Below are 16,603 nucleotides of genomic sequence, written 5' to 3'. Positions count from 1 at the left end.
AAAAACGACCCGAATTGTGGAAGGACAAGTCATGGGTTCTCCACCAAGACAATGCGCCGGCTCATTCCGCATTGTCTGTCAAGAGGTTTCTAGCCAAGTTCAGCATCCCAGTGTTAAACCATCCATCTTATTCGCCAGATCTTGCGCCGTGCGACTTCTATCTGTTTCCTAAGGTGAAATCTGCCTTAAAAGGAACAAGATTTGAGTCCGTTGAAGCTGTGAAAGAGAAAGCGGCACGAGTCCTAAAGGAGCTGACAGAAGAAGACTTCCAGCACTGCTTCGAACAATGGAAGATTCGCATGGAGCGTTGTAGGGATAGAGGAGGGGTGTATATTGAAGGTGATAATAAGTAAAAATGTATGAAATCAAAATAAAATGTTTTACAGCGTCAGTCTCGTTATTTAATAGCCACACTTCGTATGTGCAGAATAGGGCGCCAGCAATGCGATTCCGTAACTCGTCAACAGTCGTTAACGACAATCATCGTATGTCGTTACGCATCTCTTTCAGCATATACTATACTTGCGTAACGTTAACGAAAATTAACTCGTTGATAATAATTAACTAGTTACAGAATTCAGCTCACTGGACACACACAGCGAACGTCAGGACCTTTTAATTTCAAATTTCGCTCTCTTTCCGCGAGTATTATATAATATTAATTATATAATAATAATATTATTATATAATACTGTTACACAATACTGTTTTAGCTCCAGAATCAGAAAGACATATTTTATATATTTAGCGTTCGACATTAGTTTAATTGACGATCTCAGGACCTTCGTGTGACAAGAGGTAGGTCCCTCCAAGGGACGTTCGCTTAAATGCGAGCGTGCACGTGTTTTAATTAATGCAGACGTCCACGTGATTAATTCGAATTAAATCGAGTTTAATAGTACGAACTCTTTAATTATTCCGAGGGGTTTTCTCTTCTCTATTTTAATTATAATTCCTTATTTTTCGGTGCACCGAGGATCAGCAAGAGGCGCATCGAGCGGTTACGGAAAAAGCGACAGCAGCGTATTGTCATCATTATCATGGTCGTAAATCATCACGGTTTCTCAGTATCGCAAAGGTATTTTAAGACGGACCGATACAAGTGATTTCCTATTTTCACGTTGCTACGTTCCCGTTGTATTCCCCCGTTGAAATTTCACTAACATTTCATATTTGCGCGCGGTGGAATTCTTATCGGAATTCTTCGACATCATCATCGTTTCTCTTTGCTGACGGCAGACATTCTGTGAAACAGAATCCTATCCAGGCGTAAAGTGACTCGAAAAGAGATCTTTCTCTATGATCGCAAATGTTCAAAACGCGAAAACGACTTTCCAAATTAGGAATCGCTCTTAGCAATTTTGTTTTCTCTCTTGAACAGTTTAAAGTCGACAAGCGCACAGAACAGGATTTAAAATTTCTAGTCACGAAATCACAGGGAACGGAGTCAAATTCGTTCGTTTTAATTCACCATTTTTTTGTTTATTTTGCTGATTATCTTCTCTCAGCACTTCTTCCCCTTCCCACAGGTTTAATTAACGTGGTTTTTCTCCTATTCTTCATTGAACGTAATTACCTTGGATATCTGACGTAATCACTCGGAAAGTAACAGCTGCCGATAATATTCGTGCATCGCACGTAAAAGCAATCGTCATTCTATTCATCGAGACGTATTTATAATTTTTGTGTATGCGTGTGTACGCGTGCGTGTGCTGTGTGTGAGAGTGACGCCAAAGGCGCGCGTAACAAATGGGATATTAATCGCAATTAATTCGGTTCCTTCCGCGAATTCGATTGCAGATGTCACTATAACGACTCACCGCGTCGCGATCTTCGCGTGCGTCTATAGTTAACTAGCGATAAAAATAAAAACGTTGTAAAAGTGTGTGAATTTGCGTAGCGGCGACGCTCAAGAAAGCCGCATATATTCCGCACTTGCTAGACAAACGCTTTACAGCCACCGTGTACTTCGAGTTACAGACGTTGCTCAAAGTGTCATGGTCCATATTTAGATTTCAAAGAGGAATCCCCTGTTAACATGTCGCGCGCGATTTCTATCGTTTGTTTCTCTCTCTTTCTGTCTTTTTTTTTCTTTTCTTCTTACGAGACCAAACACGTCACGTACTCGACGTACTCGTGATCGCCGAGGTCGCAAGAATCAACGAAAATACAGAGATTCCTTATTTGCGAACATCGCGGCTCTCTTTATCCCGCGGCTTTCAGATTCATCTGTATCGGAATCATTGATCTGTATCGGAATCATTGATCTGTATCAGAATCATTAATCAAATCCCTCCGGCATTATCAGATCATCTGTGGTTCTGTCTCTTCTTTTTGTTCTTTCTTCCCGCAGAAGATATTTATAGATATATTGTGTGTGACACTTGTAGCTTTGTAATCTTCGTGATATTTGCTAACCGGATTACATAGTGAGATTATCAGATAAATGTGGATTTTTCATTAAATATTAATATCTCGTAAGTACGAAGAGTAAGGATTACTTACCGCAAAGTCTATTTTGCTCATCCACATACTCAGATTACAGCTATCAACGGAAAAGTTATCGCAATTTAATCCCGGTTTACTCGCATGACGAAATTCTCGACCTCACACGTGGAAAAAAATTACTCTGCTACTAAGAAAAACGATTACTCAATTTAATATTCAGTATCCTTCTTTTCAATAATGATTAACTTCAGCAAGGATATATCTTGATAATATTCTTATGACAAACTCATCACAAATTGAGGAAAAACTCGTTACGCTTAAAAGAAAAATTTATTCTCTTTACAGGAATATTGTAAAACTTTATCGAAAAAAAAATTGATTCGACTCTATAAGCAACCAAGCAAACTGAATTTTTTTTAAATTTAACATACTCAATTCAAGTATGCGAAACTTACCGGGATAACAGAACGTATCTCTAATAAACTTCATGCTTGTGCTGAATTTATGACAGATTCGCGGGTGTAAAAACTTATAAAATATTTGAAACATTTATTTGAATGCGGTACATACTTTTTTATGTACAGCTCTTGTGACCACGGTTGCCACCTCTCCGGTTTTCGCCCGGAGTTTTCGGGCGAAACACAAAATCTCCGACTTTCCGGCTTAGGAAAAAAATCTCCGGGTCATATGATATGAGAGAAAGAAATTATATTTTCCCTATTTTTTATTCTCAAGAGAGAGAGAGAGCTACATGTGTAGTTTGCATGTTTTGTCGTGCACGTCGCTACTAGCAATGGAATTATATATGTAACTTACTCATTTCGTCGTGTTTCGTCGCTACTAGCAATAGAGCTACACATATAGCTTACACATAAAATTATATGTTTAATTTAAACGTAATATTAAGTATGTTAATATATTAAAATATTTTATTACTTGGTAGTGTACCTATTATTTGGGTAGTGCGTATTTTTTCACATTTTTTTGTAACGATGTAATACTAGTGCAATATGCGTGCTTTAAAAATAAAATGTAAATAATGTTTAATTTTATAATGATTATTAGTATCACATGAAGTTATATGTTTAATTTGAACTTAATGTGTTAATGTATTTAAAGATTTCATATTTTAATGATACGTATTTTTGTTTGTTTTTCCCCCTCCTCCTCCGCTCTTTTTAGGCCTCCGGGCAGAGTCTGGCATAGAAGTGGTAAAGGTCTTTACTAGGCTACAGGCAATAGAAATAGACATTAGCTCATAGAAACAGAGAATAGAAATAATTGACCAATCCGAATTCCTATTCCCTGTTCCTATTGTTTGTTGCCTGGAATTCTGCAAGGATCTTAACCGTGCTTGTGACATAGATTCTCCGAATTACCGGGCGAAATTGTGTCTTATACATGAAATTGAAGTCTAGTCACGCAATTATGATATTAACTTCCCGAGCATTATATGTTTCTATGCTACGCTATCGCGTAGAAACTTAAAGAAAAAAGATCCGAGCGGATATCAGATTACTGGACATTGTCATTATGAATATCATCACCGATAATCACGGAATGATAAAGCAAGTCTTTATGGTACATGATGAGAGCGAGAGAGAGAATTGTTGTGGTTACTTTCCTGCGGAAGAGCTCGCGCGCTCGCAAGAAGATCGTATTCGACGAAAATTGCCGCACGCGAAGCAGGTGTTACGCGTGATGCAATTCGCGCACATTGACGAATGCCGCGCGAAACATCACGCATTTGCGAGATCGCGACGAAGATAGAAAGAATCTCGTCGTTCTGGCAGGCACGCGCGCACAGTTTAAATCACATTACGCCATTTGCAAGCGCGCAGCTGCGATCTATTTTCGCGACAAACGAGTCGCTATCTGGCGACAGGGAATAACCGGCTTGTCTCCATTATTGTTTACATTTCGCCGATGTGAGGGAAAGTGACGAGTTGAGACGCGCGATGATTTCCTCAATGGAAATTTCCTCAGGAACCTCAATGATAACTCAAATAATGATAATGATCTGGACGAGACGGAAGTGCCGGCAGAAACCGGCAAGTGCGCACTTCCTCGTTTTGACAACATGTTTGCGTTTACTCACCGGTCTGTTGTTCCGCACGCCGAACCATTCGACCACGTGTCGCTCATGAAGCAATTCTCCGGCTTTGTTCTGGGCGAACTCTTCAACTTCGATAAGTGACTTCAGGCTTCTGGGCGAACTCTGACTTCGCTCTGGAACAATCGTCGATAATCCGTGCGTCTACGTGTGCCGCTCGAAGGGCCGATTTCTCCGACGCGATTAGATCCAATCGCGAGGTTTAATTGACCGTGGACAGCAATCTACGGCGATGATACACGCAATTAAAGACTATCAACGTCGGGGAAATCGATCCTGGAGCGATTCACTGGTGGCGGCAGAAAAGATAAGCAAGTACTCGCAGTCCAGCTCGACTTCCTATTATTAGTCCTGTCTAATACGCGACGTATTGAGAAAGGAAAAAAAACGAAAGAAACGCGCGCCGGGTGTACTACTACTCGAGGTAAATCTCCTTGTCGGTAATAGCATGAATGTCGATTTCGCGCGATACGCCTTATAAAGAACGTATTATTATCAACTGCTGAACTTCGTATCAACTGTTGAACTCCGTATCAGACGTTTTGTCCGCTGTGCTTCAAATGCGCCACTAAAGATATCGCTCAATCGAACACCTGGCGAAAGCACTCACCCCGAAAGATGTATTCTCACTACTTGAAAAGTAGAAGAACCGTTTTAACCTAACCTGACTTAACCGTCGACTCGTAATGACCGTATCACACTTGCGACTACGGCTCTTCTGCTTTTGCGTTCGACCAATCCAGCAGCCAGCAGCTCCTTTCCGATTGGAACACAGACGCAGTCTATAATCGCTACTGTGACACGGCCATAACGGCGACTGGGGGTGCTTTCCAGTTACGTACACTGTGTTACACAAAACCAGTTTATTGATTACATATTTTCTTACAAGATATTTTAGATAATATGTGACCAACAAACTGATTTTGTGTAATACAGTTGCTCTGTTTTTTTCAGCTGCACTGCTGAACTGGTGCAATAAGTTAGAGTGAGAAAAAATATACTTGTCTCACTTTAACTTATTGCACCAGTTCAGCAGTACAGCTGAAAAGAACAGACCAAGTGTAAGTCCCGATTTACAATAGGTGCAGTAAGCTTTAAGAAATTAACCAATCAGGATTGATTATTCTTCTATAATTCGACTATGTTCAATTTCTTAAAGCTTAAAGTTTACTACATCTTTTGTAGATCGGGATTAACGTAGCTGGAAAACACCCTGGAACTGAAACTGGAAGTTTACTCAGTCGAGTAGATTGAAACTCTACTACTTAGTACGGATGCAAACCTGTTACCGACATGTGCGCTACGTAGTATTGCAGCGCGCCGCTAGATGGCGCCAGGCGGCCCGCTAGACGCTTCCAGTAGGTCGCGTGACGCAGTGAGATCGCGCCGGCCGGCCCGTTCAGTCGCGCTCTAAGATCATTCGGTGTAGTTTTGGGGTCTCCGTTACAAGTCGTCATCGTCTCTGGCGAAAAAACGAGATCGCAGTGCACCACTCAACGGTAATCAGGCGGGCATTTTGTTTTCGTGGACCGTGTCTCGACGATGGATACGGCGGGGCTTTATTTTTCAGTCGCGCGGCGCTACGGACGACCGGACGACGAGTTACACCGCTGCCGAGGACGAGAATTCCACCGGCACGGGCTTGCAAGGGCTCGCAAGCGCCAGGTAATTCAAATAGAGCAACGTAGCTATATCTCCTCGCCGTTCATCCTCCCTCTCCTAGCCATCATTCAACGCCACTTCGAGCGCCATTCCTTCTTTCCCATCATTATTCTTCACTCGTTACTCGTCATTGTCACCGTGCTCGATTATCGATAAATGAACGCAGTCAATTGAAGGGTTCAGCGCAAGTCCGCAATTTGCAAGGCTCGCATTGAATATGAACGACCAAGCCAGCAAATTACAGGCCGGTACGTCCGCGCGCATTGTCCCTCTCGACTTCCTTCTACTCTGACGTTTTACCGTCGACACGAGCAACGGTGACATCGACATGAGAGACATGAGGTAGACTGTAATTTATGAGGTCCACCTTTCAAATTCGAGTCGAGCTCCTCCAGTTTGCGCATCGCGGACTCGCGTCGTTCTTGTCGCCTCGTTTCATTTGAATTTTCTCTCTCTTTCTCTGTCCCCCTCTCGATACTGTCTCCCGTCAGCGTCGTGATTGGACCGTTTCACACGACGGGTGACGACGCAGGAATAACACGAGCCCGCACTTCACAAGATTCTCTTTGAATCTTAACCGTTGCGGCCTTGTAAATCACGGCTACGGCATCTTCAGACAGCATAAATGTCTGAAAGACGTCTCACAGACGTCTGAGAAAACATCCTGGTCGTTTTAGACGTCCTTCAGATGTCTCTGAGTTGTATTTTACATTCATAAGTTGTATTTTACATTCATAAGGCCGTTTTTGCTGCTGGTCTGAACCCAGACAGCATAAATTTTTGAAAGATTTCCCAATTCTCCCATCAATGCACTGGTAGCCATTTTGAATTGCGCGCGAGCCGTCGAACGTGTCAAAACGTGTTTTATCGACGCGGCGTGTTACATCAAGGGGCTTATTGTTCGACAACTCTCAGACAGAATGGGATAGAAAGGAATATTTGAGGCTCAGCAGCTGCTATATCATCGTTTCCGCAGTGACATGTGCTGAAATTCCCAGGTGTCTGATGTATTGATGGGAAGGTAAAAGATTATACATTGACAAAAGGGTTAAAGGCATCTTAAAATGACAGATTTTAGACGTCTAAAAAATATTTTTGAATGGTAGTATGCCTGCAGACTTATTTAAAATACGTCTAAAATAGTAAACTTGGCATAATTTGGAGTAAGAAATAATTGTGTTGTAGACGAGCTTTAGAGATATATCCTTTGGACGCTTAAGTCCTTGTCCACAACCTTGTTAAACCGTAAGAAATTGACCAACTGCAGTCGATTAATAGTCGATCAGTTTCTTACGGCTTACGTCTTAAAGTAAAGTTGTGGACAAGGACTAAAAGAAAGGAGGAGAATCCTAAGGCCGGTTTTTGGCACCCTCTGAAATTAAACCAAAAATATGAGAAACGTTATATTTTTGTAAGATCTATTGAAATAAAATGATTTTAGTCTAAACGGACATATTTTGGTGCCTGTTTATACTATAATTCTAATTAATCCTATTTTTACCACCAACGCTCTTTGTCGCTTACATATCATCTCCTTACATTTGTAAGTATACTTGAAGTATCGAGCGCGCGCGTGCACACACACATACCCAGCCAACAGATTTTATTCCAGAATATTCCGGAAAATGCTATAAATCCTCCTAGAGGAATATTCTGAAATAAATATTCTAATATTGTTATAGGAATATGAATCTTCTCTGTAATTTGGAATATTCGTAATTGAATAATATGTATTCTGTATGGAATATTATCCGAATGTGATTTTTGAAATATTCAAAAATCTTGTATATTGGAAAAATAATCTTGTATATTCGAAAAATAATCTTGTATATTCGAAAAATAATCTTGTATATTCGAAAAATAATCTTATATACGCAGCCAGCACATAATATTCGTGGAAAGGAAATCTTCTTATACGAATATTATGAAATGAATATTCCAATATCATCATAGGAATATGAATCTTCTCTGTAATTTAACTTGGAATATTTATAATTGAATAATATTATGTGCGTTTTATGGAATATTCGACGAAAATGACTTTTCAAATATTCAAGAAACCTTGTATATTCAAATATTCGGAAATCTTGTAAGCATATGTGCTACGAGATACACCTATTTTCATATATTGAAAAGTTTAAAGGAGCTAATTGAAAATTTTTACTCTGTACTAAATTCGGTACATTAATAAAGAATACTTCGAAAGCGAATAAGAGCTCAAAGCGAACGACACATGTACCATTATAATAGTCGTTCTCATCAGTTAATAGTAGTGGCTCAGTAGGTAAGGCGAGTTTCTCAAGAACTTAAGGGCCTCAGGTTCTCGAGTCCCACTAGAGTTAGCGATTTTTTCCAAGCAAATTATAAATGGAATCAATTAAGTGGCACACCATTACAAAAAAATTGCAATAACTAGAATCACATTAGCAATCACAACAAATATTCTAGGATTAAAGATCTTCATTTAACAACTTTTCTAACAAAAGCTTTTTTCCCAATTAAGTTAGGTTATTAGAATATTCTTCGATCGAAAATTAAATCATGCATAGAATATTCTATGAATATATATGGGAATATTCCCGAAGAATATTATTAGAATATTTAAGATAGTGTTCTTTTGAAAACATAAGAATATTCCCAGAATATTTATCTTCTTAAAAGAATATTTATCTTCTTAAAAGAACTTTCTACGAATATTCAAATCTTCCTATTGAAAGATCGGAAGATATTCCAGGAACGAATTTGTGTTGGCTGGGCACATAAATGTAAGGAGATGATATGCAGGATTGCAGGACATAAAAGCGTTGGTGATAAAAATGGGATTAATTAGAATTATAGTATAAACAGGCACCAAAATATATCCGTTTAGAATAAAATCAATAGATCTTACAAAAATATAATATTCTTCTGATATTTTTGGATCAATTTCAGAGGGTGCCAAAAACCGGTCTTAGGGATCCTCCTCCTTTGAAGATAACCTCCTTTAGGATGTCTTTAGGCACCTTTCATAGTTTCTCTAGGTTGTGATTCAAAAAATGTTCTCGAATATACATGTTACTTTGGCGTGTGGCTATGTGAAAAGTGGCTTTGCTCATGCCGACACGCATTCGACGTTTATGGGAGAGATGACTTTTGGCCCAACGGCAGTTGGGTTGTGAAGTAGAGCCCCGTCTGGAAAACTGTTCGCTCAACGCGTTCCCCCGTCGGTTAACAGGCTTGTCGCGTTTCAGCCGCGGTTTCCAGGCCCGAAGCGAAGCACGACGAGGTAGGCGATGGCAGCGCACGATCCACGCTTGTAAGATCGCCGTTTGCCGCGTGGCATCGGCGGAAACGGCCGTGGATCGCCGAGCTCGCTTGCTCGCTCACTCTCCCGCCCGCTCCGACGCGACGGCCGCGGCAGTTGCATGTCGGATTTTGTGCCGCGCGTGTTTCGCCCCGCGGCTGCTGCTGGTTCCGCTCGCCGAGACGGTGGTAAGTAAAGCTGCCCATTTAAATCGTCCCACCTGTCCCGTCCGTCCCGATCGATACGCGGGCCGATCGGCTCGAGGCTTTCCGGGGCGGCGATCGCGTCGGAAACGCGCGCGTTTCCTCTGCACCAGGTAATACACTTTCGCAGGAACGCAGGCGCGCGCGTGATCGTTCCGCCAGATGTAACTGATAACACGCACTGTCCCGCGTCAAGTCACCGTCGACGTTTGGTTCGACGCCGGGTGAACGTTGCGAACGAAAAGGAGAAAGGTTGACGGAGCCGACGCGGTCTCCGGCTGAATCGGGGCGTTCTCGCGGGCAAATCATTGAATATTTTGGAGTGACTGATCGAGCGTAACGTCGGTGCTCGAATCGGCCGGATGAATATCACAGGCGAAAATGAGACGAGGATGATGACAAAACCACAACGCTTTCGCCGGGGAAACGCCGGAATAGGCGTTTCCTCGCGGACAAATAATTGAGTCTTTCTAAGGGTATAATCGAGTGTCTCACCGCTACCGACGTTCGAATTGGTAGGGTAAATATTGCAAACGAAAATAAAGAGAGAAAGATGACATAACCGACGATGTCCGGGTGAATCAACGCTTTCATAAATAATTGGATATTTCTAAGTAAATAATTGACTCACTGTTTACCGTCGGCGTGAATATCAGCTGGGTAAACGTTGCAAAAAAGAAAAGGAACGACAGAGCCGGTGTGGACTTGTAGCAGCCTTATTGACGAATGACTGATTATTTGTAAGAAATTAATTGACCCGTTGTCAAACGAATGTCAGCTTTCAGAGACATTCCCTGGAGAGTCGACTGACAAGCTCGAGTGCGACTAGTCTAACTGAATTTTGTTTCTTCTCGAGCAACTCACAACAACGAGCTGTTGTGTTAACCAGCTCGAAGGCTGGCCTCGCGAGTACGAGGTCGAACGTAGCACGCTTAAGGAAACCCGACAGATCGTCCGCGTGAAAGACACCCCGTGGCTGTATTCTTGAAAAATATCGCGTACGATATTTCTATGAAAAGTTATAGTGCACACGGAAAAAATCTTGGTGCACATCCGAATAGGAACCAACTGAAAATTAGGTGATCAGAAGTGATATCTCTGCTATAAAAACTAATATTTCTATTGTCGCAACCGAAAATATTCGTCTGAACATTCAGCGACATTAGAACTCGGTCGAGACAACTGAGAACGATTTATTATACAGAAGCCTCATAAAGGAATTTTTCTGTTTCTACAACCAAGTATTCATCTAATCCCTGAACAAAATTTGGTTGCACCAACGGAATTGTTTTTTCCATGCACTACATAACATGAACTACAGTTTTTCGCAGAAATCATACGTATGCGATATTTTCCGAAGACAAGGCCGCCTTTTATCAGAACGTCCGATAAGAAAATTGCAATCGCGACTCCTCAAAATTTTAACGACGTGACGCCCGGCGAAAATCCGGATGAAGCTTTACATAACACACCACACACACACACACACACACATCGCTGACTCTTGCGTGAGTCGGGGAGAGTCGGTGCAGAAATGCAAAGTACCACATGCGCCCGCGAGATAGGAATTTTTGCGCGCCGCCAGTTTATCTAGTCCGTGATTAGGAGAGTGGAACGAGGCGCAGCAGGTGCGCCCATGCAAACGTCGGCGGCGCGTGTGAATTAGTGTGTGAACCCGCGCGCAAGCACCTCTCCGTGTGCTCCGTCGTAAAACTATCGGTTACCGGCGTACGAACGAACGAGTGAACGCAAGGGGAGGCAAAGCCGGTGAAAAAAAGGAGAAGGAAGGAAAATTACCTGCGTATTCTCCACGCATAATGCACGACGATACGACACGCACTTGCACCGCGCGAAGCACCATCGGTTGCGAAAACGGCGGGCGGGTGAGCACAACCTTTTGCAAAACCTCCTGCAATTACCGTCGATGGTCTCGCGACGTATGCCGCCTTTTCCGCGCGTTCTCGCCGCGGCCTCTCTCTCTCTTTCTCTCTATCTATCTATCTATCTATCTATCTATCTCTCCCTCTCACGCGCGCGAAAGAGAACGAGACGCAAAAACAATCGCGGATATCGGCAAAGCGATAACGATTTCGATCAATAGCGATCGATACGGAGGAGGAGCGTTTCGGATGAGCGGAATACCGTGACAGATCGCGGCGAATCGACGTGAAAGAAGCGCGTCGCGTTCGCGTCTTGCGCTTCATTAATCGTCTGTGTGGCCGATCCCTTGATCTCCACGTCGATTTCTGGTGAAAGAATTACACCGCGACCGCCGTGGAGAATGTCTCGTCAGCCCGATCAGTCAACGTGAAATTTGTCAGTCCGCCTTATCTGGAACTCTTCTTATCGAGATCATCGCGAGATTGTGCGACTCGCGTCGCAGACCGCCGATACTTGACTTTAGTTATTCATATGACGCGTCGTGTTAATTACGAGCCACGCCGCTGTCCTTAATCGAGACAGTTAAACCAATTTCCCGCGATTCTTCGGAATTCTCCCGGGCGACCAGGTTCTCGGCGCACGACGGCTATTTTGTAACCTAGGATTAATTTCAAGCCTCAAGGAAGATTCTCGACGAGAAATTTATCCTACTGGTTACTTTACAAAATTTTACAATTCCCTAATCAGGTTAATCTCACACTGAAAAATTAATATTCTTGTCTTAGAAAAATCCTCTAAAATAGGCACCAAGTATAAAATATTCTAAATATAAGATTTATTCCTCTTGTTTTGAGAAACTCTGTCTCTGTGTAGAGAATTTTCTTTCAAAACAAGAGGAACAAATTTTAGAATATTTTAGATTTGGTGTCTATTTTAGAGGATTTTTCTAAGAACAAGAATATCAATTTTTTAGTGCAATTAGTTTGTATAAGGTGATGTTATTAGAAGTCTTAATTATTAATAATCTTTATCATTAATAAACTCCTGATTGCCATATTGCGTCATAAGCACTGCAAAAAGGTACTTGAAATTGATTTGCGATATATATAAAGTTTATTTTAAGTAAACTTTAAAAATATTGAAGTTTATTTCTGTGAATAAACTTTGTAATCCAAAAATAAATTTTCAAGTACTTTCCCTCAACGTGACTTATCGGTTAATATTATCTTATATACAGTGAAAAATAAACACTTGAAAATTTATTCGTAAAATGTAGGGTTTATTCACAGAAGTCAACTTTGTGTTCCAAGAAATTTCCAAGTATTTTTTTTCCGTATAGAAGGCCAGATAATCGATTGAGATCAACCTTACCAGAACAATAAGATAAATTTCTAGGTGGATTAACTTTTCAGAAATTCCTGGGATATGTAATATTAAAGATTTTGTGAAAGCTTCGCATCTTTCACGTCATTCACGGTGCCTGATAAAAATTAAGTGTGTACACTGAGTCAGAGCTCTATTGAATATTTCGACCTCCCAATTATTAACAAAGTGTATTTTAAAGAAAAGAAAGAAGAAGTAACTTCGCAGCTTTAGCATGTCGTCGTCGGTAGAATTCTTGACGTGTGCGAGACTCATCGAAATCGGAGACAGGGACTGCGGCGAACGTCTCTTCCATGCACGTCTCTTTGGCGAAAGTAACGCGGCGAAAGTGAGTTAACAGAATTGCGATTACCCTGCACTTGCGCCTCGAAAAGTCTCGCTGTCATTTAGCCGCTCTTAGCGACGATACATAACGTATGACGTTGAACCGCGTTACGCAACCGCGGAAAAAGGATCGCCCGATCTCTATATATGTAGAGGAGGCGGTCTCGCCGTGAGAGACGAGTATGCCCGTGACTCATGCGACCGTGTGCACTTAAACGTGAATCGTGGCTGCTTCCGATCTGTGTCGATCTCATTATTATTGATAGAGAGGCTCTTTCGAGGGTAAATCCTGCGAGAATTTGCATACTACATTGCAAAAAAAAGATTCATCGCAGCTCAAGTTGTGTGCGAAATCAGCACGGAGAGAATTTTGAATAAAAATTACTTTAAACTTTTCGATCGACATTCCGCAGTAATTCACTATCCTTTCATTTCACACGTACTATTTATACATTTTGAGAACTAAGATGTGTTACTAAAAGATTTGCCATCTTTCTAGCAAAACAATAAAATTCTAGGGGAATTTACTATGTTTCTTAGCAAGATAAATTTGACAGTTTATTTGTGTGTGTGTGTGTGTGTGCACTGCTGGAAACAGAAAATCCAAAAAAATTCAGAAGTAGAAACTGTAATGTTCTCTCTGTGAGTGAGTCTAATTATTTCAGGAAAATTTTGGTGTTCTTTAAATCTCAGTGCAAAGCACACTTAAAATTTAGTTCAATGAGGCGATCCAACGCATTATTAGTCTAATTTACTCATCGTCTGATTTACTCAACCTTCCAACCAGAGGAGGAATTACTCGTATTACGCAGTTAGATCAAACTCTTGATAGTTGAAAGGAATTCTATTGTTCTATTTGAATACTGATAGTTGAAAGGAGTTCTGTTGTATCTAGATTATACATACAAGCACGTTTTTTTAATCTTCTACTGAGGATTAAATTTCGCAGTTCAAATTTCCTTATCAGATCTTTGATCTGACTCGATTTTTACCCAATTTATCCCTATCTTCTTTTTTCGCCAATGTAATATCAATAATATATCAATTCCTGGCATTACAAGAAGATAATATTGTAAAATTAACGATAACACCTTTGAATGATTGATAAGTCTCGAGTGATTTCTGTGAAATGTTCTCAAGAGTACATCGAGATTAGGAATTAAAAGTTTGTATACTAATTTCTCTATGATGTTTGATAGTAATTTTTCGAAGTAATATTCTTTGAATATTAATGTACTTTGAGAACTTTGAATTTCTCAATGTGACAGCTCGCGGAAATTCGACTTGCCAACATACACATGCACATTATTTATTTAACCTGTGCTTGAACTCTAATTGTCCTTTATTTCGAGATCCCAACATTTCGAGATCAGTAGTGCAATTCTATAATTCGTTATTGCAGTTAACGACAGTCTCATTATCGTTGCGCAGCTTTTCTACAGTACGAAAAAGCTGCGCAATGATAACGAAACTATCGTTAACTGCAATAACGAGTTACAGAATCGTACTACAGATTTCGAAATAGGTTTACTCGAACTGCTCGCGAAACACGTCGCTCCATTAATCGGCGCGAAATGCCAAGCGGAACTCGGTGCAATGGGAGATCGCGGGGCCCGAAAGCTCGACCCACTGCACTCGTTCTAATCATCGAGTGTTCTTGATGCCGGTGACAGTGCGAAGGTTGTTCCAATTAATGTTAAACGACCTGCAACGATGATATATCGCCGTGATCGGAATAAGGAACCTGTCGCGCGGTGAGTTACGAATTCGTTTAAATTCACCGCGAATTGCGTTGCAAAGAAAAAGAAAAAATAACGATAGCTATGACAATTGATATTTCCAGCAACGTGAAATAATTTTCACGTCTTGGCTTTCGGTTTTGGAGCCGCATTTTCTGTTGAATTGTTGCTTTTCGTGAACATTTCAAAGTTCACTAAGGCAGGTGAATAATTATTAATTAAGCTCGGAACACAGAAAAAACAGAATTAGGAATTCGGTTAAAAAATCTTTCTAAATCCTGAGTCGAAATTTTAGCCATACTCTAACTTTTCAACCTAAATTTTCTAACATCTTTCTATATCCTGAAGAGTCAGTGTATGTTTTTAATACACTGGAAACTAAAGTCTTCAGTGTCTCTAAAGTCCATATTAATAGTCATTTGAAACTTACCTTAAGTGAAACTCAGATTTTAATTTAGGGTTGAACATGAAGTTTTCAGCTGAATCGCAATTACAAATGTAATATCACATATATTATATAACTCAAACAAAAATTCTTATTTAACTCTAAATTCAAATTTATGTATGTGTCTGTCTAGGATAAGTTCACGTAGGATAAGTTGCAAGTAACGACAATCAATTCGAGCCTAAGTGGCAAAATGCCGCTTGTAGGCTCTAAAGAGAACTTCTCGTAAAGCAATAGAATCAAAAGAGATTGATATAAGCTTCAGAGTAGACGCGTGGAATATTGAGGTCGAAATTACGATCAAAATTTCGTCTCAGGCTTTCATAACACCTGCTTAAGGAGAGAAGCAACCTGATATCTAATATAGCAAGTTGCTCCTCTGTTTTTCTGACGAAATGAACTGAGGAAATCACAAAACGTTAAGTAAGGTGAAATAATTTCCTCGAGAAAGATAGTTATCGCGATAGTTCTCACACGAGAAAATCCCGTGTTGGCTGCTTTTTGACATTCACGATCGCCCCATGATATTTCATGGGCGACTCCAGCGAAGCGTTGAACTCTATGACTGATTTGTTCGTTATGAACCAAGCGTGGCTGCAAAATTCGTGCGCGAGCGCTCACGCGTGTCTCCCTGTTTCTGTATGCCGGTCCCATCTGCCGTTTCCTGCTTCCTCACGCGCCTCTTTTCATTCCCTCTCGACTTTTCGAATTAGGGGCGACAGGTGGGGGGAGGGGGGTCGCGTTCCGCGTGTCTCTGGTGAAGGTGCGTTTCGATTAAAAGGCTCGAACTCGCGTCAACTCGCGGCTGTTCGCCGTTAAGGTCACGTAATGCAGTCGGAGCCGAACCACACCCGGACACCACCACTGACATGCGCGTGTCGAACAATGCGCGTGTCCTCGGGAGCGATTTAAACGCCCGGAGCAAAAGACGGCGCCGGTGAGAAGAAACCGGGAGATCGGTACCTTCGCCGCGGATCACGCGGAAGAGAAAAAGGATAAATCGCGCGGTATAGGAAGAGCAGTGAGGAAGACGACGACGCACATCTGGACGTTACGGTTTCTTCTACTATATAGGAGAGGAAGGTGAACGAACCGATCCGAACGATTCCCTCTCTCTCTCTC

General features: G+C 41.3%; 2 protein-coding genes across 11 annotated transcripts in view; one reads left to right on the top strand and one right to left on the bottom strand.

The window, feature by feature from the left end:
- The window catches only part of LOC116845398 (zinc transporter ZIP1-like), a 52,518-nt gene extending 40,853 nt beyond the window's left edge, over nt 1–11,665 (bottom strand). For 5 of the 8 annotated variants that reach the window (XM_032818027.1, XM_032818024.1, XM_032818017.1 and 2 more), the window contains exon 1: nt 4,547–4,872. The gene's annotated coding sequence lies outside the window, so the exon portion shown is untranslated. Of the gene's footprint in view, nt 1–4,546; nt 4,873–5,171; nt 5,259–11,506 lie in introns of those variants that run through there. The other 3 variants (XM_032818018.1, XM_032818026.1, XM_032818019.1) reach the window with 3 other exon arrangements.
- Nucleotides 9,539–16,603, top strand: part of LOC116845396 (myosin heavy chain 95F) — a 22,870-nt gene continuing 15,805 nt past the window's right edge. For 2 of the 3 annotated variants that reach the window (XM_032818010.1, XM_032818009.1), the window contains exon 1: nt 14,996–15,051. In XM_032818010.1, the coding sequence (XP_032673901.1) occupies nt 15,011–15,051 (41 nt within the window). In that variant the 5' untranslated portion in view covers nt 14,996–15,010. Of the gene's footprint in view, nt 9,695–14,995; nt 15,052–16,603 lie in introns of those variants that run through there. The other variant, XM_032818011.1, reaches the window with a different exon arrangement.

The sequence above is a fragment of the Odontomachus brunneus genome, unplaced genomic scaffold (genome assembly GCF_010583005.1).
Source record: "Odontomachus brunneus isolate Ranch 3 - 2012 unplaced genomic scaffold, Obru_v1 Obru_scaffold_051, whole genome shotgun sequence".
NCBI classification, from domain to species: domain Eukaryota; kingdom Metazoa; phylum Arthropoda; class Insecta; order Hymenoptera; family Formicidae; genus Odontomachus; species Odontomachus brunneus.
Note: the sequence above shows the minus strand (reverse complement) of the source record. Positions and strands in the feature narration are given on the sequence as shown.